The following is a 25,415-nucleotide window of genomic DNA, read 5'->3' as shown; positions in this document are numbered from 1 at the left end:
TTAACAGGCGCCCAACCACTAAGAAACTGAAACGTGGAATCCAAGAAGGGCAAGTAGGCTATGGAATGCCGTACTCGCGACACTGGAGTTGGCAACAAAGTTTGTCGAAAACATGGTTGGGATGACATCAAGGTAACACGTGTCGGTTGCTTTCTTTCAACGTGAGCCACAAGACTCCATGGATTTCTCGGCCTTTCTTCTACTCTCTAAAACCCAAACCCCCCCCCCCCCACCCCGACCCGAGAAATTCATTTCCACCACGCTGACGTGGCGTACCTGCCTTCGTCTTTTACTTCCCTTCCCCTGCTTCTCGTTCTCTCAATTCTCACAAGATTTGTTTCTCCTTTAACATCGCTCTGCTCTGCTCCCCTTCTCTGGGTCTAATCTCCGCCGTTCATCTCTTTCTTTTTTCTGGCGTTTTTCGCTTTCTTCTCCTCTGTTCTTCATCTGTAGCTTGAGGTTGTGGTTAACTGGTCATCAAGATCCAGGCTTTTCGTTTTTCCGGTCGCCGGAGAACATTTTTTTCTGTTTCTGGACATACCCTCTTGTTCAGTTTCCTTTAATTTTTGAAGCTCATCTGCGCCCTGTTTTTTCCCATTGTTTCTGAACTGTAAGTCATATCGATACCAGTTTACTTCTTTTCCGTTTGGCTGTTACTGGGAGCCTGTAGTTCCGCGAGATTTTCTTTGGAGGAAAAGCATAAAAGTTTTGATCTTTATTGAAGAAAGTTGGTCTGTGATCCAAGACTTTCCCGAGTGTGAACAGGGCTGTTCAGTGATCACAGAATTTGAGGAGTTTGTAACATCCTCGGATCTAATATTTGTCGTTGAATCATAGTTGTATACAAGGTTTTCTCTTGGCTCAGAAACTTCAGAAGCAGAAGTGGCGTAGGCAAATTAATGGTCCCAGCGCCGATGACTTCTCAGGTCAGATACTCTCTTTTTGGGTGCTGAATCCCTTTTCCATAAATTCTTTTCTAGTAATTTAAAAATTTTAACTTTTTTGGGTCTTATCTTCTTATTTTTTTTAATGGTATTTGGGAGTTATGAGTCAGAGAGTCTCGTTATGGTATCATACTAGTTTGGAATTATAGTGTTTGTTCAGAAACTTTTAAGTTTGGTTTCACTCTGCCAAACATGCCAGAGTTGATTAGAACCTTTTAAGTTTCTGTATTGGATGACAAGCTTGGAACTTGCAGATAAAACATTCCTTGTTTAATCTTAGGATAAACATTTCTGTATTGGGCATGTGGCCATGTGGGAGCCATTTACACTTTTGAAAAGTCTTTTTGCCCGCACGGATAGTTCAGTTCTTTTAAGTGGCAGATTGTGGGCAAGAACGAGTCTGGACTAGTTTGGAATCCCACCTAATATGTTGTGCTTCTTGTGGGCACCTTATAGTTTAGAGTGACCGTGATTTACTACCTTTATAAGTTCTGTAAGGCTGGGGTGCGAGAGATTTTGCCTTTTGTGGGCAAGTTCGGGAGTCTTTTCAGAGTTCCAAATCTCCATAAATTCCACCTAACTGAGATGACAAGTTGTATATGTAACACAAATAAATCTAGGTTGAAAGAGAAGATGTATATGTATTACTCATTTTCAACACCCTTTGGTTCCACAAAATGCAGGATCAAAATGGAGGGATGGGCAACTGCATTTCTGCTAGGAGAATTCAACAATCAGATGAACATGCTATAAAGGTTAGTTCTTGTGTTTTCAGGGATTATTGGGATTTACTGTGGAGTGTATATATTACCCCAAGGCATTTCCTTTAGCCATCTGGTTTACATTGAATAGGTTAGGAAACCATACACGATAACGAAACAAAGGGAAAGGTGGACTGAAGAAGAGCATAGGAAGTTCCTCGATGCTTTGAAACTGTATGGTAGAGCGTGGAGGCGAATAGAAGGTAATTTCGATTCTTCTGTGAAATCATATCTGTTGTTAGTTGGTGTTTGTTGTCTGTTAACTGAAAATGGCTGTGGTTATTTTTGCAGAACATGTGGGCACAAAGACTGCAGTTCAGATTAGAAGCCATGCCCAAAAGTTTTTCTCAAAGGTATTATTATCTTGGCCAGTTAAAATCTATAAGTGGCCTTTTGAAGCAGTCCAAATTTATATATTGTTGATGGTTATTGCATTGTTGCTGGTCAGGTCGAGCGTGAGTCGAATGGTGATGATGCGAAAACTGTGAAACCTATTGAAATCCCTCCTCCTCGCCCGAAAAGAAAACCTATGCATCCTTATCCTCGTAAACTGGTAATAACTCCAGTTAGTGTAGTAGGCATGCTGGATCCCGAGAAACCAACTAGGTCTCTGTCCCCTAACCTGTCTGTCTCGGAGAAAGAGAACCGGTCTCCTACTTCTGTATTGTTTGCGCTCGATTCAGAAGGCCAAGCCTCAGCAGATTCATCGCCAAATGCTAGCCCGTCATGTGTCTCATCAGCTACTGGCGGTGGCATTCTGTTTTCTAAACATTGCAATGTGTTGGTTGAGGAGAATGGATCTTCTTCGCCACCTCCCGGGGTATGTAATTGTGTCGCTTTTGTTGAGCATATAACCATTAATGTGCAATCCAACTATCAGCTTAGCCTTTTAGTTGAGATGGAGCACATGCTTCAATTGCTTTTACCTTTATACATGTAATAATGCAAATATGCAATGACTGATTAATAATTCTTACGCCTACTTGCTCGATATGTGCAGAATCTCGAATTGCTTCCTTTAGATGATGGTCGTGTTAGGGAGAGCTCGACAGCCCAATATCTGAAGCTTTTTGGGAAAACCGTATTAGTTTCTGGTTCCCATACACTTTCGTCTCCAACTTCTCGAGACTTGAAGGCTCCAATGGCAACACATTCATTCTCTTGGAACTTATCGATAGGGCATGGTGATTATTCTGAATGCAAGCCGGTTCCTTCCCTCCCATGGGCGTTGCCTCGTGCTCCTTCTTCTTCGGCTGGTTTCCCTTGTGTGCAGGTTCATAGCCCCGTTGCAATCAAAGCACGTCCATTTTCGTTTGACAGTAAGGATAATGTGGAAGAGAAAGAAGACGCCAAGGAAGGATCTTCCACTTGTTCAAACAGTGGATCGGTAAATGTAGGAATATGTGTTGACAAGAATTTGGATACCGAAACTCAGAGTGGGCAGCGAATAGGGAGCGATTCGTCATGCTTCAAACGTACTACTGAGATAGTTATTTTGGAGCAAAAAACTGCAAGATCCACCAAGAGAACAAAGGGTTTTATGCCATACAAGAGATGTTTAGCGGAAAGAGCAACCCGTTTGCCTTCAATAACCAGTGAAGAGCGCGAGAAACAGCGAACACGTCTATGTTTATAGCAGGTTCTAACTGCTGGCTTGTTTATTATTTCCATTTGATGATGAGAAATTTTGTGACAGTAATTGCTGGATTGGCTTGAAGAGCAATACCCAAGCAGTTCAGCTAATTGTGTAGGTTGTCCGCATTTTCTTCCACTCAATTGTCCAAATACCAGTCATCTTCTACTGCGAAGACCTTGCATAATGCAGGATTCTTGTACATTATTCTTGCATATTATAAGAATGATCTTACATCTTGTAATATTTCCATTTGATTTCTCAACTGTAAAATGTGAATAATGATGGCTGTTCTTTAATGTAAGAGGTTGCTAGCTTTTGCCATATACTATAGATTATGACTTTAGTTTCATTGTATTAATAGTACTTGCTTCAGGCTCCTCTCCCACTGATCATGAGGTCTAACTAATGTCAGTCCATTCAAAGATGAAAAAGGGCAATCAAGTGCCAAGAAATACAAAGAACAAGAATAAGAAAATGTTAACCTAGGATGGTTTTTTTTTGGAAGCAAACACCAAAACAACTGTATTAACTCAAGAAAGCATGAACAAAAGTCGGAGGATTGCCCTCCCTCATTAGAACTAACTAGTAACTGCTTTAGCAAGAGCGTGAGCAAGCTGGTTTGCTGACCGACTAATGTGAGCAACACGACATACATCTAAAGTGTTCAGAATAGCACGACAATCACTAACAATAGAACCAACATAAGAATGACACATCCAATTACCCGACAGGGCACTAATTACAATCTGACTCAAGGATTTAGATCTGTCAAATTTTTTAAGATGGACGGTTCTTAATTTTCTTATACAACAAAATTTTAATTGGTAATTAATTTTCTCATAGAACGTTTTCAATTGGTTCTTAATTTTCTTATAGGACAGATCCACATGTGATGGGGGTGGGAGGAAGGGGGATAACTGCCCCATTGCCCTCACCCTTCCTCTGGATCCACCCTTTCCTCTGGATTCACCCTTGGATGGTTTTCCTCCGAGAAAAGTGACAATAATTTCTACAAACTTATTTAACTTACAATTCTTTCTCACTTGTAAAAGTTGACTCTATTAATATATAGTATATTTGTAATTTACTACGTATGATTTTCTTTACATTCCTACAATTTTAATTCACTCCAAAAATATAATAATATTATTATTATTAATTATTTTTTTTGAAGAAACAGCTTGTTAATTTATTTCCATAGATAAAACATTACATACGATGGAGGAAGGGTTTGAAAATCACTCCGAACAACCCGACAAACAAACATGCTACCTAGCTATCAAATGTGCTGCCCGTTTTGCAAATCGTATAACGAAAGATAAACTTACATGAGAGAAACTACTCATCAAGTTTTTGATATGCCTAAGAATTAGATAAAAAGTCAAGACTCCGTTGAATGAGTTAATGATACGGATCAACCTACGGATCCATTACAAGTGTCAATTGGGCCCATAACAAGATCCAAGTCCTATAAGCTAAGACAACTCTTTATTGAACATGTGCAAAGATTGTAAAATTTAAATGGAAGTCCAAGCTCAAATGAAGACTAAGAGCTTAAAGATTATTTTAATTGTGCTTTTTGTTAAATTTGGGAAATTATCTTCTTAAGAAGAAGGGATCGGATCTTCAATTTCATTTCATAAACTAATTATCTTTACCTTTTTTCTTGGGGCATAGCTAGACGCCTAGACATGCTACACAGAACCCAATTGGATTCGAAACTAAAAGGAAATTTGTGCAGCTACAAGTAATTTACCTGTACCATTGAATTGAACACGTTCCTGAATAATCTTATTTGTTCCACGATAGGTCATATCAGTCGAGGCCTTGGATAACTAACAACGAGTCAGCCGAGTACATTTCAACCAAAAACACTATCATAATTTAGTTTCTTTAGTCAACTCAACGCTTCTCTTATCGCTACTGCCTCAGCTTCCCTTGGTGAATAAATTAAACCGGGTTGAGGCTTGTTGCATCCAACAGTACAGTTTCACGCACAGGTTCTGGTTGGTTGGTGGTATTGTGAATTGAGGTAATTCTTTACTCTTCTAACTATGATGGAGGCTGCTACGGTGCTACGATTGCGCCATAAAATGTCATTTCTTTGGGTCCAGATTCCCCAACACACCATGGCTAGCTACTAAACAAAGCTGCTCCACACTCCAGTTTGATTGATTGGCAAATTAATACTCACCCAATCTTTGAATGAGGGACCAGGATTATTATTCTGAACAGGCCGGCAGCCCCATATTTCTCCAACAATTCTTAGCATGCATTCATGCTCACAACTAATGATAAATAGAGACAACCCATGGATTTATATTCAAATATAAAATTTCAGACCAGCTTAACTTGTTGATTAGCTGATAGCTTTAGCTGATTGTTTTAATTAGAGGGTATAACTAGTTGATAACATTAGCTCTTGTAGAAAAGCATTTGGTAAATTAGCTGATAGTTGTTTGATATAATTTCTTTTCTGAAAAAACTAATTGAAAAAGTTGTTTGGAGCAATTTTTTGAATTTTAGCATGCATTTTACAGCATGTTTGGTTCATGGAATGAATTTTGAGGTAATAGGAATGTTATTCCATAAGGAATGGAATAGGCAAGGAATAGATTAGGAATTGTATTCTATTGTTTGGTTCGCGGAAGGAATAGACTTTAGGAATTATATTACCGTGTTTGGTTGGTTTAAGGAATAGAAATGAAATATGTTTTAAAAGACATAAATACCCTTATAAAAATATGTGGTGGTGTCGATGGTGGTGGTAGTAGTGGCGTCGGCGTCGGCGGTGGTGGTGATAGCGGCAGTGGTGCCGATGCTGGTGGTGGTGGCGACGGTAGTGGTGGTAGTGGCGGGTGGTGGCGGTACTGGTGCTGGTGTTGGTGGGGTGGTGGTGCTGGTGGCGGTGGCAGCGGTGGTGGTGGTGGTAGCGGCGGCGACGGTGGTGGTGGTAGCGACGGTGGTGGCGATGCTGGTGGTGTTGGTGGGGTGGTGGTGCTAGTTGCGGTGGTAGTGGCGATGGCAGCGATGGTGGCGGTGGTGGTGGTAGTGGCAGTGGTGACGGTGCTGGTGGCTGCGGCAATGCTGGTAGCGATGGTGGTGGTGGTGGTGGTGGCAAAAGTGGTGGTGGCGATGGTGGTGGTGGTGACAATGATGGTGGTGGTGGCGGCGACGGTGCTGGTGGTGGTGGTGTTGGTGGGGTGCTAGTGCTGGTGGTGGTGACGGGGGGTAAAATAGGAAGTAGAAATTTTAGGCTATTCCTGAGAACTCAGTAATAGCCTAATACCAGAGGGGGCCTGGTAATAGATATTACCTTATCTGGGGGAATAGGGTATTACCGGGAATATTATTCCCGGTAATAGAAACGGTTACCAAACAAAGGAATAGGCCTATTACTGGGAATGCTATGTCATTCCCGGCCTATTCCGTGAACCAAATGAGCAGGATTACAAAAAGCTAATTAACCAAACACTTATATTAATATTTTAACTAAATCAAATAATTAATAGTTGTCAAATAAGTCAAAATTGGCCTATAAACTAATTTTTTTTATCAAACAGGGCCTTCATGTTTTACCATATTCAAATACCGACTTGATTAATATACTAAAGTTATCTTTATTCTTACAGTTTTCTTTCACTCTTTAAAGTGAATATTAGTATATTACTATCACATCAACATATTTGCATGTCTTTTCAATACACATTTGCTTTATATCTTTCTGTCCTTGTGGTCCAATAATGTTATCAAGTTGAACTTTCACATGGGAGGTTATGGGTTCGAGGGAGGAGATGTTATTGACTACTTTATGAACAGATACTACATTGTAATAGGTTGAGAAAGTAGTTATGAACAAGTATTGACTACTTTATGAACAAAACATATATGTTTCAGTACGAGAAAGTAGTTATGAACAGATACGTTTCAGTACGTGTTGAGAAAGTAATAGGTTGAGAAAATAATTATGAACAGATACGCTTCAATACGTTGAGAAATTTTTTTTTGAATGCTACTAGCTCTATTACATTGTAGTATCTGTTCATATACGTTGAGAAAATAGTTATGAACAGATACTACATTGTAATAGAGTTAATACTCATCATTATATAATACGACTGTTATAAATAAATAAAACTAAAATAACTACTACTGACTCTATTACATTGTAGTATCTGTTCACATATGTTGAGAAAATAGTTATGAACAGATACTACATTGTAATAGAGTTAATACTCATCATTATATAATAGGACTGTTATAAATAAATAAAACTAAAATAACTAATCGTGATTAGCACAAATCAAGAAAGGTATATATATATTACAGTTTATCTCTTTTGTGTAATTTGTGAGCTATTGAACCGGAGTTAGGTTTTTCAAACGTATAATAAGAATATAAAATCTATCATCTAATGATTAAATATATATATGGGTCCACAATAGATTAGCGAAATCTTATCCAAATGAAAATGTGTCATTATAAGATAGTTACTTTCCATCTAATTCATAGCCAGTAGCCACACGGGAGGGACCCAGATAAAAAGAGACAAGACAAACCCCAAAAAGCACACCCTCATGAAAACACAGACAAAAAGCTCACAAAAAATCTCATATTAATTTCAACAGATCAGATCTGGGAGCAGGATATATATAGGAGACAGAGATGAAGGCCAATAAGTTGACGCTCTTCAACTCTATCATCAAATTCATTCTAACTCTTTCGTCTTATCATTTATGATGTATATATGTAAAACAAACTGTTTAGACTGATTTCATATTGTTACTTGTTTCTCTCTCTTTAATTTGTGAAAAGATTAGCAAATCGTGTTGCCTACCAGTTAGCTGTAGCTGTTTCACACCATTCCTCCTCTTGATATGAATTATGAAGGGAGTTTTATTACATGTACTCTTAAATTATACTCCCTCACTTTTACTCTATGACATGGCAAATAAGGATTGAATATTTTTATCAGAGTTTTACTACATAGATTCTCAAAATTCTACTCTCTCATTTATACTCCCTGAGGTGACAAATCAAGATTGGTTATTTTTTCATCATGATGTGTATAAAATCTCCGTAGTTTAGTACAGTAAAATGACAGGTTGACCCATCGTAGAATGTGACCGGAAATCTCTTAATTATAGTGTATGGGTAAGTGATAAAGTCCTCCCTCAAAGCAATAAATGCTATATTTATAAGAGACCTAGGGAGCGACGCCCGGCCTCTCGGCATGTTGAGCACGTGGCGCTCATGCACCGGGTCTAGAGAAGGCAGGCATGCAGCCGTACATGTGGCGCTTATCTTCCGACAGCTGCAGGGCCCCGATCCGACCGCACGTCCCTCCCGGTCATTAGCCGTTAACGTCGGGGAGAACACCAAGACTCCGGGTGCCAAAGGAATGACCGGGTAACCGGAGCATGCCGTCAACCTGGCAGGGTGGCCTCGAACGACAGGTACGAGCACGGGCGAAAGGGTGACCGGGTGGATCTGCGGTGGATTTGCAGTATACCACTGACCCGGCAGGATGATTTGTACGGGTATAATCCCTATCAATGTGGATTCACAGAAAAATGTTTACATTAAGAGTATGTGAGAGGGAGTATGGGAGTTTAAAATGAGAATACACCAAGTATTTTCGTTATGAAGGACAATAAAATTTCACTTTCAGTAATAATCATTTTCCATGTACCCCTTTAATCTTGTATAATAAAATTTCCGCCCCCTCAAAAGCCCTCCAACTTTGTAAGCTTTATAAAACATTCCGTTTTTTTTTTTTTAAATAAAAATAAAAATAACAAATAAAAAATTGTGAGTAACTAACTGCCGTACGTCACTAACTGCCTAGCTGGTCCAGCTCCCCTTCCCCTTTCTCCTTGGCTGCACAGAATCACCGGAGATTGTTTCTTCTTTCTATCCTCGCCGTTCTTTCTCTATCTATATAGATATACATATATAGATATAGAAGTCGCGCATATACACATATCAACAGGACACCGTTATTTCTCTCATCGATAAACTAACAATGGCTTTCCAAAAGATCAAGGTCGCTAACCCCATAGTTGAGATGGACGGTCAGATTTCTCTCTCCCTTCCGCCTTTTTGCTCCCTCAATTTCTGTTTTCTGCGAACTAGCTTAAAAATGGAGCTCTACTTCACTCTCACTCTGCTTCTACTAGTGATGATCCGCTGATAAAAGTCAGGATTTTACGAAACAAAAAAAATTTGAAGGGAAAGACTTTTTTTTTAATGGTAGGAAGAGAGATGTGTTTTAATGACATTCTATGAATTTATCAAGAGAAAACTTCAAAAAATGAATAAATAAACATGTCTCATAATCATCATATTTTTGGATTTCAGTTTATTATCTACTGAAGTTGTGTGAATGCAGAGTGAATTTTGTATCGGTTTTGGTTTATTGTGGCTTGAACTTTGAGTCATCACTCCCTAGTAGAGTAGTAGGGGCCATTGATAATATCATAAAAACAACTATATTGTATGGAGTTATATAAGATTGCTGAGAGGAAAGAGTTAAAAGCTTGAATTTTCTTGCATTGGCCCTAAATCTAATACAACCTGCAACTAGTATTCTTACTTTGATCTTCAATAGAAGAGGGAGTTTATATACTAGCTTTTTAAAGGGCTGCATTGCCTTCAAGAAGAGGTAACTGGTGCTTGATGAGTAATGTTCTGATGTTATGCCATAAAAGAAATACTGTAGCAATTTTCATGCTTGTGCACTCATGCTTTTAAAACTACTTTGAAACAAAATGTCTTACTGTGTTTCAAAACACGTGATGCAGGGGATGAAATGACCCGAATTATTTGGAAATCAATCAAGGACAAGGTTACTAGTTATTGTGGCCAATAACCATTTCAGTGCCTTATTTTTTTCCCCTAATTAATCTTGTAATTATTATGAAGCTGCTGATATTTGAACTGTCTTTGTGTGCTTTAGCTTATATTGCCATTTCTGGAGTTGGATATAAAGTACTTCGATCTTGGCCTTCCTCACCGTGATGCCACGGATGATAAGGTTACTGTTGAAAGTGCTGAAGCTACTCTGAAGTATGTATATATGCTTTGCCTTTTGCTAATTCCTGTATTATATTTTCTCACAGTGTCTATATTTTATTGGCTGATGATGTCAGTGACATTGGATATCTCCTGACTAATATGTTTTTATCTTAATGTTTGATAATCTAGGTATAATGTGGCAATTAAGTGTGCAACCATCACTCCAGGTGTGTGAATCTGTTTGTAATTGCAGAAGGCAATTCATAGAAAACTTCTTGACTTTACAATTTGTCCATAGTTGGTCACTTGGTCTTTTACAAACATTGATTACATTATTGTTCTACGTGATTGTGCTTGCACTTGCAGATGAAACTCGTGTGAAGGAGTTTAACTTGAAGCATATGTGGAAGAGTCCAAATGGGACAATTAGGAACATACTGAATGGTGATTTTCCTCTCCTTTTTCTACATTTGTGACATAAAATATCTTATAATTGTGCACACGGTTGATGGATCATGGGTTTCATTCAGGCACTGTTTTCAGAGAGCCAATTCTCTGCAAAAACATCCCCCGACTTGTCCCAGGTATTTAACATTTCTGATATTTGCTGTTTTGTCCCTTGTAATGCCTTTACTAGACAAGTTATAAGGTTGCTGCTGGCATTAGGTTGGAATAAACCAATATGCATTGGAAGACATGCTTTTGGTGATCAATACAGAGCTACCGATACAGTTATTCAAGGAGCTGGAAAACTCAAACTGGTGTTTGGTAAAACGAACTTCATTTATATAACGGTTAATACCAACTTTTTGGGGCTTGCCACTATTGATCAAATTGGATTTTGTATTGCTATGGGAACCATTAATGTACTCAAGGAGTGTTCATTTTGGTTGGTTTTGCAGTACCAGAAGGAAAGGATGAAAAGACTGAGTTAGAGGTTTTCAATTTCACTGGCGCTGGTGGAGTTGCCCTTGCGATGTACAATACTGATGAGGTTTGTTAGTAAATGTTTGCGGGAGCTTTAAGCCAGAAATGGTTTTGGTGTAGGCTTACATATTACTCTTTTCTTTTGCAGTCTATTCGTGCTTTTGCTGAAGCTTCGATGACAATGGCATACCAGAAGAAATGGCCTCTCTATCTAAGCACTAAAAATACAATCCTTAAGAAATATGATGGAAGGTAAGTTGTTTGTTAAACAACATTTCATTTTGATTGGCATTTTATTACCCATTTGGAACATATTTTCAAATACTCATGCTAGTTTATTTTACTTTGTTTTGTCCATTTTCATATTTTCTTCCTTTAGTAATGTCTAACATGTTGTGAAGGTTCAAGGACATATTTCAAGAAGTTTATGAAGCACAATGGAAATCACGGTTTGAGGAAGCTGGAATATGGTGAGTAGTCATAATTCTTACTTTTAAGAACCGGTTCTTGCAATCTTCTAATGTCAACAATGATTGTTATACACATGGATCTTTTAGGTATGAACACCGTCTCATCGATGATATGGTTGCTTATGCATTAAAGAGCGATGGTGGTTATATATGGGCATGCAAGAACTATGATGGAGATGTGCAGAGTGACTTCCTAGCACAAGGTATGCACGGTTCGGATCTCATTGTTTAGAAGATTGTATTGAAGGAGTTACACAATTCTTTTTTTTGTTTTTTCTTTTTCTTTTTGGGAACTTCTCTTAAAACAGGTTTTGGATCTCTAGGTTTGATGACATCAGTCCTGGTATGCTTTATTTTTGAGATGCTATTGCCTATTAGTGTCAACTACATTTTTAATCATAGCGTATATTGAATGTCCTTTCTGCATAATCGCTTTATTGAGTATTTTTGTGTCAACATGTTTGTCTTTATACTTCCTTTGTAATTTCTCACAGTTATGTTATAATATGAAAGGCATTATTCAAATTCTCTAATAGCTTTAAAGGTAACCTTATTCTGGATTCTGAGTGGTTTAGATTTGCCCGGATGGGAGGACTATTGAGGCGGAAGCTGCCCATGGAACTGTTACACGCCACTACAGGGTTCATCAGAAAGGCGGTGAAACCAGCACAAACAGCATTGCCTCAATCTTTGCCTGGACTCGAGGATTAGCACACAGGTAACTTGTTTATAGCTGCCTGCTGTTTTGAGCATTGACTAATGCAAGTAGTTTGTTTTGTCGCTGAATTATTGATATGTGAACAGAGCAAAGTTGGACAGTAATGATAGACTCTTGGATTTCACTGTGAAGCTTGAAGCAGCATGCATCGGTGCTGTGGAGTCTGGAAAGATGACCAAGGATCTCGCTCTAATCATTCACGGATCCAAGTTTGTGCAGCCTCTTACAATTTTTTTTTTTATATAACCCATATTTACCAAAAGCTGTATTATTCTCTTACAGAGTATAAATTTATAATAATATTGCTATATGGATTCTGCAGGCTTTCAAGAGATCAGTATCTAAATACTGAAGAATTCATTGATGCCGTGGCAAATGAGCTGAAGGCCAGACTCTCTTGAAAGCACAGCCATAGAAGTATGTATGTATTTTCTGCCTAAAGTGCTACAACCTTTATTAATACTGCCAATGTTAAATTTAATCATTTTTACCACCTGGTAACAATTATCCATGTTTTATCCGTAATATTTGGGTCTAGGTCAGGCATGTACCTGTGGAAAAATGGATTGCAATATATGCTGGTAAAATGATGTTTAGTCAGGAGGAAAAGGCTGAGGATTATGTTAGATGCAACTGAGATACTGATATAGCACATTTGAGGGGCTGGCTGTTGAACTAAGCCATACTCCATTCTTTCTGCTGCATTCTTTATGAATTTGATTTTCATGCTTTAAGAGAAACAATATCTAAATAACCTTTTGTCAATCATTTGACACACTAATATTTGTAAACACACTCACTATATTGGCTATAAGATATTGCCTACGTTTTATAATTACAGAACAGATTTTAGTTTTAGAGGTACCTCACTACCTCATGCATGGGAATGATGTTTTCTCCAGCTTGCTAGATAACAGCAAGAATATCCCAGTCTTGGAAGCCAATTCCCTGATTATGTTGAGGGAAATGCATATCTTACTGCACTGCTTGATGAGGAAATCAAATGTTTGAATGTTTTGGCTGTCATGTGTTGGGTGTTGTCTATCCAAGAAATGATATCCAATAATGCTGGTAAAAGTGAAAAAAATTCGTTTATTAATTTGTGTTTTGAGGAGATGCTTATAGTATTCCAGTTATGCCTGACATTCTCACCGAAAAGTAACCTCAGTTGAATGTATCGAATCCCAGCCTTGAATCTAAAGTAGACCGCTCCAATAGCAGAATCTGAAAGGAAAACAAGCTACTTCAATCAGAAATGCCATCAGTATCTGTATGACAAGCTGCATAACTAAAATATATCTATATGACAAGCCGCATAACTAAATATATCTATATGACAAACCGCAATAACTAAATAAGGGAAGGAAGGGCAAAGTAAGAAAGGCTAAACAAATCGTCCAACAACATCAACAATGTTGGCGGTTTCATGCCTTTAGGGATGGTCAAAGACCTTAAGGCTAAGAAGGGAAAAATTATGATGATTTGCCATTTAATTCAAGAAAAAAATTGCCTCCATGTGATGTGTATATGTCTGATTGAGCACATCCAATATTGTTGAATGTGTTTTTAATATGCATTTCTTCTTCCAACTTCGGAATTCAATGATGGTTTTTAGAATCCCTCTTTTGAAGTTTTTTTACATGCATGACAAGTTCAACAAGAGGAAGATCCGACCAAATAGTCAGAGATGGGAACCATGGTATATAACATGTGTGATAATTGAACTCCTATAATTCTTTTAGTTTCGTTGCTTTATTATTTATCAAAATAGAAATAAAAAGTAGTCCAGAACATAAAAGTCGAGCTAACATATATTGATATATTGAAGCTTACCAGATGCGGAATCAGGTTTCAAAGAAAGACCATGCAGTGCATACTTAGCATATGCCAGTAATCGATCTCGCTGGGAAGCGCCCAACTTGCTTATCAAAGATCTTAGCAGCCCACTAAAAAAAAAAAAGGAATAAGCAGACAATAATTGATACGAAAAATACTTTGCAGTGTGAATCTCTGGAACTACAAAAGGAGTTCTTACTCAGCTCGTAATACAGTAAGAAAGTCATTGGGTAGTGATTCCATAAAGGAAGATATGTCTTCCATTCTGAGAGACTTCAATTCCTGATTTAGGTTCTTTTTTTCTTCAGCTGGCATTCCCCTCCAAAGTGCTGATTTACTGTCATAAAGGCAATAGCAGGAATTATTTCACTTTTCAATTGTCAACAAAATTTCCATTTACCAGGTACCAAATTAATTGCTTAATTCAATTTTAATCAGACAAGCCAACAAAAGGATTTCAGTGAAGCACATTTTTATAGGTTTTTGAAGATTCATTTTTTTCCATGGTAATAAGATAAACACATAAGAACATCACCTGTCAATTGTTCTTCCTGTAAATATGACAGATAAGTATCTTGAATACCTCCCAGCACCAAAATATTCCCCCAGCTGTTGGATTTTGTTTGAATCCTTGAATATTAAAGCCTCCCATAATTGGCAGTAATTCAATCTGAAAGCTTCATCCAATTCCTTGCAAATCCCAAAATCCAAAAGAACTGCATTTACAGAAGTTACTGCTAAAGAAATACAGGAGGGCATTTCTAAATTGTTCATTGATCAGGGAGCAAAGTGAAGATTTAAACTGTCCACAAAAACATACCTAGAGAGAAACCATTCCTTCCTTCCGGAGAAACTAGCACATTACCAGGATGTAGATCACCATGCAGAAAACCATGGACAAATATCATTTCTGAAAAGACCTCTGCTAAGGCTTTTCCAACCTACAGCATCAAAGATGGGAAATTAGAGCGACTGAAGCAAGCAAGAACCTTAAGAGAGTAATGACAAGGTCCATACTATCTCAAGCAATGGGCAAGAAATGGGAGAGATAAGACCACCTTAGATGGACTAATTCCCATTTGCTTCAAAAACTCCAAGTCATCGACCTGGAAGCTAAAAGTTTCCTGTTACTGGCACATTTCTGATGGTAGTTGAACAAAAAAAATTGACAACAAATAATAGATGAAGTTTCAGAAGCTAAAGCATCTCAGTAATGTCGTTAGAAAAGGAGTAACAAAATCATTTTCAGAAGATTTACAAGTATGATATGAATGAATGATAGTAGATTTCCTAACATAGTAACATATGGCAAGAGGCAAAACCTAAATTAATGTTTCATACTGCTTATATAAAGAACTTTGAGCAACATCACATGTGCATACCACATGCAACCAAAAGCAGGCAGAACATTGTACCTTATGTCCTTTACAGAACTGCATTGTCAGAACATTGCTTGTTGTGAAACCCTGTATATGGTTAAAACTTTTGCAGCTACAATAAGCAGAAAACAGAATATATCTAAAGAACTGAGAAATGGTAAAACCAAAAAAAAAGTGTGAAGTTGCCAATGATGATAGTATTTCGCTGCCATACCCAAAAAACATGGGGAATCCTAACCATGCTGTTGTTTTTGAAGTTCTTGTACATTCTCTCTAAGTTCTTAGCCTCTTCAGTGAAATCTGTAGAGCAACCATTTCATGATTACAGAATAGAAGTTCTTCAATGCATAGCTCAAAAGTCCCTAAAAAACATTTATCTCCAAGAAATCTCATAATAATTATGATAAATACAGACATCCTGCATTCCTACCGCCACACTCCAAGTATGAAGGGAAAACTGTGTAACGCTGAGAAAGGAAGCAGAAAACTATAAATGACAAACAAAATAAAAACATATGAATTACTTGTGGCAGGATGTGTGAGATTGAAAAACTATAGGCTTTGCCACCTCTAGGCCTATAAGTGAGCTTTGGAAGAGGAAAAAAAAAATATGCTAACTAATTACATGCATTTTGGCACTCAATTCCAATAACTTGTTTTGTTCTGATAAAGTGTCTATCTCTAATTCCACTCAATTTCTTCCACTATATCCTTATAAAACTTTGGAGTTGAAAACCCAAAAGAAATTCTTGGAGTGAAAAAAACTTTGATTGATTTCATGTGATAACCAAATAGTCAAATAGGTTTTACTTTCACTAAACATGAAATTCTAAGTGTAAAGATCAGAAAAGAAGGAAACCTTAGTGTTTGAGGAAAAAGGCAGAGATAGTTGTAAACTTGTAACCACATTCAAGGTAAAAATAAAATAAAACGGAAGTAAAAATAAACAGACTTACAGACATGAATAAACAAATTGAAGAGAGCTACCAACATATGCAAAATTTAAAAGAATAATCATCACGATAGAATGTTACATACCAAGCTCAGAAGTAATAGATTTCTTAAATTCTAATACCAGCCACTCAAACCTGCATTCTGGGAAAAACTGAAGAAAGAATAAAATGGCAAGTTATTGAGTAGATGAGGTCAAAGGGCAGAACTCTGCAACTACTAATACTAAATCACTGCAGCTGATATTTGAAAGGAAGCATGTGAAAGCATCTCAACCAAAAAATAAAAAATTAAAAAGAAATTAGAAAATAGAAAGTCAAGAGTCAAAGTGATGGGTCCTACCTAAGTTAAAAGTCATTCATACAAAGCATATTTAGCACATTCATCTAGAGCAGAGTTAAAACTGGGTAATACATAATCCTAGGTCATCAATCCATCACTTATCAGTTAAAAATGTGTTGTTCTGCTGAAATTAAATGGATTTTGCTTTTGCATGTTAGTTCTATCATATCAGATCGATTACCTATGCTCAACAGAGAAGCTTGGTTGGAAGAGCAACCATCCAGAGCAATGAGTGGCATTATTAAACAGATAGAGAGAGAGAGAGAAGGAACCTTCCTCATCAAAGATGCTCACAGTAAGAAAAGGTAATGAAATGAAGCAAGCATGCAAATCCAATACTACTTTAGACAGACCTGATACTACAAATCCTATAATGAGTGTACACTCTGCCCAATTATTGTTGCTAATCCAGTGTAACACCGTATTTTAAGGCTTGTTATAGCTTATGTTTCTATGTAGTCTAGTCATTACAGATCCACAGCATGTGGTAACAAGAACTATATTTATAGGGAGAACGGAGAGCTAGAAAAGGCATAATTACCATGATCCTGGGCACCTTGAGCTTTTCTATCCCTTTCATTAGAATTTGCAGAAATAATGTGACAGTTTATAGAGTATCACAATTAAGAAGTCCTGAGCTTTAGCAGGTAATGTATATAGAGGAAAACAAGAGGGACAAAAAGATTAAAATAGGCATCGCCTGAAATGAATAAGTATTCAATTTAGTAAGCGGGCCGCAGGTCAAACTACTTTCTCTTGCATGTATGTCCTAAAAAATTGAGATATAATAATGAACAAGTGGATGACATAAAACATTTAAAGAAACCAAATCAGTAGGCAAAAATACATTAATTTATACCCATGCAACAGATTTTGAGAGAAAAGACATTGTTGCAAGGTCAAATTTCATCTGGTACTCCAGTCCTGGATATTGCACCTGCAATTGATATGACACCAATGACTAACATACACAACTTGTACACAAGCATATTCAATGTGTAAGCAGAACTTAAAATGTAAAAAGATTATCATAGCAATGTTTCAACTGTAGAGTGTTAGTATATCTGTATATGTGTACACAAGGATATAAACCAAGTAAACAAGACTTATGGCAACACACTTACACACCTATGGTCAACAAACCATTGCAAGCTAAAATAAATTTGATATGGTATTATTTTTACAGAGTAGAAATTTATAATATTGATATATGGACTCTGTAGGCTTTTAAAAGACCAATATCTGGATACTGAAGGATTCATTGACGCCATGGCAGATGAGCTGAAAGCCAGGCTCTTGAAAGCAAAGCCATAGAGGCATGCATATATATTGCTTTAGTATTTTCTGTCTTGAGTGCTAGAACCTTTATTAATACTGCTTTTAGTGAATTCAAATGTAAATCTAATCATTTTTACCTATCTACTCCCTTACACCATTAGTATAAGCATCATTAGTGAGATAGAAATTAGTGCCACTTTATGAAGATTAGTGAGAAAATCCCAAAAATCTGTTGTATGCTATAGAATAAATGAAAAGAAAGTGAACCAGTTTTATCAAACAACTAATATACTGGAAAAGAAAAATGATTTCTCAAAGTTGTTGGACTGTAAAAGAAAATTTAAAATAAATGCAATAAAAGGTTAGCAAAAAATTAATGGAACTTCAAGCATAAATTATACCCAATTTACAAACCTTGACAGCCACTTCTTGATGATCTCTCAACACAGCATGGTGTACTTGAGCAATAGAGGCAGCTGCAAATGGTTCCTCATCAAATGAGAAGAATCTGATTCCAGTGAACAAAACAAGTCAGTCTGACCATCTTGGCAGAACAATAAGCAGATTCTGTCTGAGCAGTTATATTTAATCAACTTTCTTATGCTACAAAGTGATTTAGTAGAACCTTACCCTTTTGCTTTCAAGAAATAACTATTTAACTGAATAACATAGTTCCCTATTACCTCTGTGCATAATTGTACAGCTTCAAATCAAGCGCATAAAATAGGTAAATTCACATGAATGAATGTTTCAATGATACATAGTAACAAGGTATTCTCCATCTCAGAATTGGATTATTACTTTTTTTTTATTATTTTAAGAGACAGAATTGACAGATACAGCTGAAAGCTGTTTGAAAAATTGGGCTTTCACGGATTGGCACACATTAGGTTCTCGTGATGTAAAGAACTTTGCATTGCCTGTGAGTCTGTGACTTAAATAAAATAAAAGCTCAGAGAAAATCTGACATTGTTGGATATGCAAAGAATGGCGGAAAGTAATCACATTATAGTAGCTGCATTCTAGTCATTAGGTTTTATCAAATTTGTTATGGAATGTACAAGTAATATGGAACCTATATATATTAGGCAGCTTGGAGATTTATAGGGATTTGAGTCAGTCATATAGAAACTTATTTCCTTATTAGAAGTCTTCTAGCATGTATTTATAGGGCTGTGTATTCCCTTTCTAATACAGATTTATAAACCTTTTATTCACTTTCATAAAATATATATTTTCTCATTCCTTGATTCTTCATCTCTGCTTCCGCCTAACTAGCGGGTGGTTGTTATTCTCCACCCGCCAGGCATTTGGATCTTTCAAATTCAACAAAATTTATTAATGAATAAAGGAGGCAAGGACAGAAAGCACATGACGATAGTGAAGCAGATTTGGAGATAGAAAAGTACATGATAAGTTCATACAATTTCCCTACTTGATGGTAACTTACATATCTGATAAATTTGGACCCAGATTGTGGATCAGTACTTCCTTGATGGATTCAAAAGGACAAGGAACAGCCTAAAGCATTATTAGTTACATGTCAGCAAATGAAAGAAAGTAAACGAGCATGAATCATAAGCTTTGTCAAATATGGAGCAAAAGAAAATTTATAGATATATGTTTTGTTTGAGTGTAGTACCAACCTGGTCTTGCAATGATGAAAGAGTTGATGAGTATTCTTTTGGAACTTTCCTCAAACGCACAGCTGCAACAAACTGACCAGCTTTAACATAAACACCTTTGTTGGCTTCACATAGTCTCAAAATTCTCTTTGCGGACCGTAGATGTACCTAAAAGCCAGGAGATTAAATATTCAGTAAAAGATGAATGCGCAGTCAGTGTACATCCAGAGTCTGTCTAATGCACAAAACAAAAGCTTGAGGGAACCACTTCAAATTGCACTCATAATATCCTTCAGTAAGTGCCAGATTCTGAACTGTTGTTCTCCCTCTTTGACAAAACTATTTTCAAGAATGAACTCTGATTTGACCAAAAATTTTCAAGAATCAAGACACTAATGTATGTACGATTACAGTACTAATTGATTTATATCCTTATCAAGAAAAGTAATTACGGTACAAATAAATATAAAAGCAACACCTAGAAAGCATCCTACGATTGATTTTGAGTCAGCAGCATGATATTTTCATCGGAACCAAAATAATAAATAATTCACACCATACAATTCACCAGCTTATGAGAAATGGAAACTTTACCACTTATCTTTCCATTAAGTAATTCTGGTTAATAATTATTATGACACTCCTCGAAATGCCTCATACAAATATATATTCAGCTAATATGACTGCAGTTCCGTTGAGATCCAATTACGAATGAAGATTGAGAAATCAAAGTGCAAACAAAACAACAATAACCTTAAGCCATTTGCCTGTTGAATCTGTTTCACAGTAAAGACTCATTCAAATCCAGTTTCCACAATTTTTGTTCTTATAATAGTCATCTTTATTATTGAAGTAGCATTTCAGGTGCGATAATTTCAGAGGAATATACACGGCACACCATCACTGCATTTCTACCACTTCAAGAGAAATTTTAATGCTACCTCAGAAGCCACGCGCAAATACTCCTCACTATTCTGAGTCAATCCGTGCAAAGAGTAAACGTAGTCAACCACGTTTGAAGTAATCTAAAAAATAGAAATGTTAAACGTAAGAATTGGAGAAGGATCGACGAATTGACAAGTGAAAATAAGAGCGTTGCTTGCGAAATTGGCATAGAAACGTACTGTGAAAAGAGCGCGGGAGGACCGAACTACGCCGTTGATGAGAGGGGAGTTTGTGGAAGAAGAGAGGGAGTTAGGGTTTAGGGTTTGGAATGTGACGGCGGCGCCGCCCAATCCCGCGACGGCGATCAGGTATTTGCCCTGAAATTTAAACATTCGAGGCCAAGGCCTCATGGCTGCCGGTCTAATGACTACTCTGAATTTCCGGCTATTGCACACTTGAACTACTTGTAAGAGCTCGTTTGGCGGGGAAACTAAATTCGCTCCAAAATCCAAATTAAGGCATCGATTAACGGTTGAATTTTTTTTCGTTACTTTTTTTTTTAAAATAAAGAGTTAATTCATTAATCATAAGTTGAAGCAGTTACAATAAAGATCAATAGAATGATAAAACATTATTTAGAGTCAGACATATAAATAACTTTTATAGCAATGTTAAAAGAAACTTGAATCGCAAACTGTGTTACAAGATTGAAATTTAATTCATTGGAGGAACCAGAACTTTTTTATGTTAGTAATGATCTGATTATCCAAGACTGACTCTGTTTGAGAAGTCTTGCATACCACCTGAGTAACTATTGCGGCTCTTCTGTTCGTAGACAATATCTTCATTAATCTGAACTGTATATCTTCGTTACTTAGGATGAGATAAACATACGACATGATCAATTGAATCGATTCACATTAATGAAAAAAAGAACTCGCCAAAGAAACGAGAGGGAATAACTCGTCGTGATCAATTAAATCGTTTCACCTTAATGAAAAAAGAACTCGCCAAAGAAACGAGAGGGAATAACTCGCCAAAGAAGCAAGAGGAAATAACTTATCAAAATAAATGATGAAAAAAAAATGAAAAACACATATATGTAGATTTAAAAAAAAAAAAAAAAAAAAAAACAAACAAACAAACAAACAAACAAAACAAAACTCCACGCCTTCTCCTGTCAAGAAAACACCACGCCTTCTTATCATTGATCAAAGCACAAAACTTTTTGTCCTTTTTTCAGAACGCAAATCATGCATTACCTAGATTCAAGAAAAGAACACTGACACAAAGCATTTTTTTCCCTTTTTGTTGAAAGATAAGCGTTGACAATGGTGAGCGGCTCTTGATTAGATTTGGTGCTGGAAGTTGTGAAACTAAAAAAAAAAAAAAACAAAATAAAAAGAACTACGAAAGTATGAGACCGTCGGCTAAGGACAGAATCGACCAGTGACCGGCGGCCACACTACGACAATATGCAAGGTTTGGGAGGGCAGATCAGAGAGACAGAGAGATTTTTTTTACAGTTTACGGGAGACAGTTTATGAAGATTAAAAAAAAATAGCTAAAAGTTTGAACTCTTATTTTAGTGTATTTTTTTTTTTACCCAAGAGTTTTACTATCAAACAGAATTGATCTGAAGGGTTTCAGACTTAAAATCAAAGATCAAATCATTAACTTTTGATTAAAAATGAATGAGTGACTTCCACTCAATCACACTCTAGATTAATTATATATTTTCTTCCTTGTAATTAAATTACAAGGATTCCGTACAACCTGTTAATCCATTAAGTTAAAAAAAAAAAAAAAAAAAACACCTATGAATACAAAATTATACATGCCCTTGATAGGTTACCTAATCGGCTAATCGCACCCAAATGAGTAATAAAATACGCATTGAGTTTTTAACTTAGTTTTTAAAAAACACACCTATAGATAAATAAAAATAAAAATAAATTATACATGCACTCCATTTAGCTAAGGTTACGTAATCACACCCAAATGAATAATATAATAAAATAGGATACGAGTGAGATATATATCTCCATCCTCGCTCCATTGAGATTCTTAAACACACCTCTACACCCATATATTCATATGGCTAGTTTAATCATCAACTCACATAGTAAAGTGAAACAATAACAAATTAGTATAATGAAATATATATACTGAACATGAAGGATACAAAATAATATTCAATCATGCAAGAACTATAAATAATCTTTAGAAAACCATATCAAACACAAGTACAAAACTTGAAAGTCGGAATGATACATAAGAGGCTGCTTTATCCATAAAAGTTTACAAGATAGACATGTATGATACATTATATGAATGTTGATATGATGAGTTGCTTTAATAGTTGGAACAACCTTAGCGCTTGGATGGTTCTTTCACGACCGTCACCGGACATGTAGCATTTTGCACCACGTAGTTACTCACACTCCCAAGCAACACCCTGTCCATATATACAACAAATACACACCACCCTTCATTCTCAATAATGTTTTTAATTTGGACCAACACAAATTAAATTAAATATACTGAGGTGAGTTTAATTGCAACTTTTATACCTTACTATAAATTTCGAAGTTAATATTCAAATTACTTTTTATGTTTAATTAAGTTATCGACTTTGATGGTTTTACTAATTGAATTGTGGTTTACCTCTTAAGGACTCCTAAACCTCTGCTTCCAAGCACAAGAGAGTGAAGCTTGAGATGATCCACAGCATCACATATCTTGTCCCTTGCATCTCCCCAGTATACCTTAGCCACCACCACAGCCTTTTTCTGCCTCGACACAGTATCAAGCATGTCAAGAACCTCAGGGTCAGGGGTGAGTCCATACTTCTTACACACATCCATCTCTCTAAACTCCACCAGAGGAATCAAGGCTGCAAAATTAATTCAAGGATCAGGAGAAAACAAACAATTAAGAAACAAAAATGGAAGATAGATGATTAAATTAAGGATTTGGAGAGGTAGCACGTACGAGATCCAGTGTCCTCGAAGAGCTGCTTGTTGGTTGGGTCGGCTTTGGGGGAGACGACGTGGATGATGACGATTCGATCGCCTTCCGCTATCAGATTTTCAATTGCCCATTTCAGAGCTGATTTGCTTGTTGCAGAGTAGTCCATTGCCACCCCAACCGACCGCGCCTTCGCCATTTCTTCTTCTTTTTGTTATTTGCTCTTTCTCCAGGGTCGACTGACTTAGTTAGAATGGGAGCTTCGTTTTATATATAGAGCAGAAAATAGCTGCGTGGAAGGAACTAGAAACATGCGGAATTTATTCTCTAGACTCAGATCTTTTCAAAAAAAAAAACTCTAGACTAGATGGTTATTTCAAATGGAGCCCCTCAATTTCCTCACAATTTCACTTTGGCATATGTATTTTCGTTAAGTACGCATGGCCCCTGCCACACTTTTTGTAAAAAAATTTGCATTGTTTCCTTTTGAATAAGGGTCAAATAAGTACTCCAACTATACTCAAATATGTAAAAGTTTCAATTAAAACCTTAAACTTACAAAAAAAAAGTGCAATTACACTATTTTGTAGGTTACCTTCAGGTAACCTGTAAATATTTATTAATTAAATTTTCTTCCAGTTGGTCGGTGAATCCAGGATCTTTCCCGAACTCCGATGAAGCTTCATTCATTGAAATGGATCCTACATTCCCTCTTTCTTGGAGATTCTTCAGTGTTAGTGTTAACCTCCCGACGTTTAGCAACTTCAACTTTTTGGTGTCGGAATCTCCATTGACACTCCTTCATGCCAATGGCTTCCTCGCGCCTCTATTCGCCCAACCTATCAAGTATGACTCCTTCGATTGCACTTTCGATTCGCCTGAACAACCTACCAAACAAGATCAGGTCCATTCATTCGACGAAATTCGTTGCGCCACGTTGAAAAGATGTGAAAGATTATCCAGGCGGATCTTCTGCAAGTATTTGGACGTAATTATGCCGATTTGTCGAAACTGCGAAGATTCGGATTCACGTACGGACGAAGAAGCTCTAGAACGGAGGAGAGGAAGATATATGAATTTTCTGGCGTGGTTTCAACCAACTAGACAAAGCGCAGTGACCTACTCTATTGATAATTGGCACCGATTTTGCGACTCCGAGTGCTCGATCCACGAGGCGGTTCTGCATTGCAAGAAACCCATCGTTGGTGATAAATGATGATATGAGAGTGTAACTATGGAGATGATAAGTAGGCCGTTTTCATCAATTTTCATTCTTTTCTTCTCTTTTCTATACTGTGATGTATTGATTTGTTTTCTTGGGGAAGTAAAAAAAAAATTGGTACTTTGGCAAAAAAATAAAAAATTAATAAATAATTTACAGATTACCTGAATGTAACCTACAAAATTAAATATACTTAGAGGGCTTATTTGACTCTTACCCTTTTCATTTTTAATCTAATCTCGTATACGTGCGTACGTAGATGGAGACTAATGTGGTTATATATGAGAAACTAATGAAAATAAAGGGGTTTCAAGTGTTATTATACAAACCTTTGAGGGTATTGGTGAAATTATCCATGTAATGTCTAGATATATATAGCTGTATAACTTTGAGGAAGCTGTATGCGTGTTGAGATATTATTACTTGGAATGTTGGTTTCCTTCTTATCTTTCTT

General features: G+C 36.8%; 5 protein-coding genes across 9 annotated transcripts; 3 read left to right on the top strand and 2 right to left on the bottom strand.

The window, feature by feature from the left end:
* Window positions 1-250: 250 nt before the first annotated feature.
* On the top strand, window positions 251-3,664 carry LOC109172438 (protein REVEILLE 2-like). Its single transcript, XM_019321593.1, has 6 exons — window positions 251-926; window positions 1,628-1,699; window positions 1,797-1,908; window positions 1,997-2,058; window positions 2,154-2,525; window positions 2,706-3,664. The coding sequence occupies exons 1-6, from the start codon at window positions 900-902 to the stop codon at window positions 3,339-3,341; spliced, it is 1,281 nt and encodes a 426-aa protein (XP_019177138.1). The 5' UTR covers window positions 251-899; the 3' UTR covers window positions 3,342-3,664.
* Window positions 3,665-9,098: 5,434 nt separating this feature from the next.
* Window positions 9,099-13,331, top strand: LOC109172758 (isocitrate dehydrogenase [NADP]). 4 transcript variants are annotated; one of them, XM_019322014.1, is made up of 16 exons: window positions 9,099-9,415; window positions 10,145-10,188; window positions 10,300-10,409; window positions 10,548-10,585; window positions 10,725-10,802; window positions 10,889-10,942; window positions 11,025-11,126; window positions 11,261-11,352; window positions 11,434-11,537; window positions 11,687-11,755; window positions 11,843-11,958; window positions 12,064-12,098; window positions 12,331-12,473; window positions 12,560-12,682; window positions 12,796-12,890; window positions 13,017-13,331. In XM_019322014.1, the coding sequence occupies exons 1-15, from the start codon at window positions 9,367-9,369 to the stop codon at window positions 12,872-12,874; spliced, it is 1,236 nt and encodes a 411-aa protein (XP_019177559.1). In that variant the 5' UTR covers window positions 9,099-9,366; the 3' UTR covers window positions 12,875-12,890; window positions 13,017-13,331. The 4 variants fall into 4 exon arrangements, with proteins under 4 accessions (XP_019177559.1, XP_019177558.1, XP_019177557.1 ...); XM_019322013.1 differs by having other exon boundaries at window positions 12,796-12,894; XM_019322012.1 differs by having other exon boundaries at window positions 9,102-9,415; window positions 13,012-13,331.
* LOC109172757 (uncharacterized aarF domain-containing protein kinase 1) lies at window positions 13,185-21,280 on the bottom strand. 2 transcript variants are annotated; one of them, XM_019322010.1, is made up of 16 exons: window positions 21,009-21,280; window positions 20,826-20,909; window positions 19,906-20,052; window positions 19,710-19,780; window positions 18,674-18,767; window positions 17,841-17,918; window positions 16,727-16,793; window positions 15,903-15,988; window positions 15,725-15,775; window positions 15,368-15,415; window positions 15,142-15,250; window positions 14,845-15,025; window positions 14,509-14,646; window positions 14,307-14,419; window positions 13,626-13,697; window positions 13,185-13,541 (listed from the first exon to the last, which is right to left on the bottom strand). In XM_019322010.1, the coding sequence occupies exons 1-16, from the start codon at window positions 21,177-21,179 to the stop codon at window positions 13,426-13,428; spliced, it is 1,626 nt and encodes a 541-aa protein (XP_019177555.1). In that variant the 5' UTR covers window positions 21,180-21,280; the 3' UTR covers window positions 13,185-13,425. The 2 variants fall into 2 exon arrangements, with proteins under 2 accessions (XP_019177555.1, XP_019177554.1); XM_019322009.1 differs by having other exon boundaries at window positions 15,130-15,250; window positions 21,009-21,279.
* A 1,665-nt stretch (window positions 21,281-22,945) lies between these two features.
* Window positions 22,946-24,049, bottom strand: LOC109172449 (universal stress protein PHOS34). Its single transcript, XM_019321602.1, has 3 exons — window positions 23,764-24,049; window positions 23,437-23,665; window positions 22,946-23,227 (listed from the first exon to the last, which is right to left on the bottom strand). Exons 1-3 carry the CDS (start codon window positions 23,936-23,938, stop codon window positions 23,143-23,145), a joined length of 489 nt encoding a protein of 162 aa, XP_019177147.1. The 5' UTR covers window positions 23,939-24,049; the 3' UTR covers window positions 22,946-23,142.
* A 384-nt stretch (window positions 24,050-24,433) lies between these two features.
* On the top strand, window positions 24,434-24,955 carry LOC109172489 (probable membrane-associated kinase regulator 6). The gene has a single exon (XM_019321646.1). It carries the CDS (start codon window positions 24,434-24,436, stop codon window positions 24,953-24,955), a length of 522 nt encoding a protein of 173 aa, XP_019177191.1.
* Window positions 24,956-25,415: the final 460 nt, after the last annotated feature.

The sequence above is a fragment of the Ipomoea nil genome, unplaced genomic scaffold (genome assembly GCF_001879475.1).
Source record: "Ipomoea nil cultivar Tokyo-kokei standard unplaced genomic scaffold, Asagao_1.1 scaffold0418, whole genome shotgun sequence".
Lineage (NCBI taxonomy): Eukaryota > Viridiplantae > Streptophyta > Magnoliopsida > Solanales > Convolvulaceae > Ipomoea > Ipomoea nil.
The sequence above is the reverse complement of the archived record's forward strand: the minus strand, read 5'-3'. Positions and strand labels throughout refer to the sequence as shown.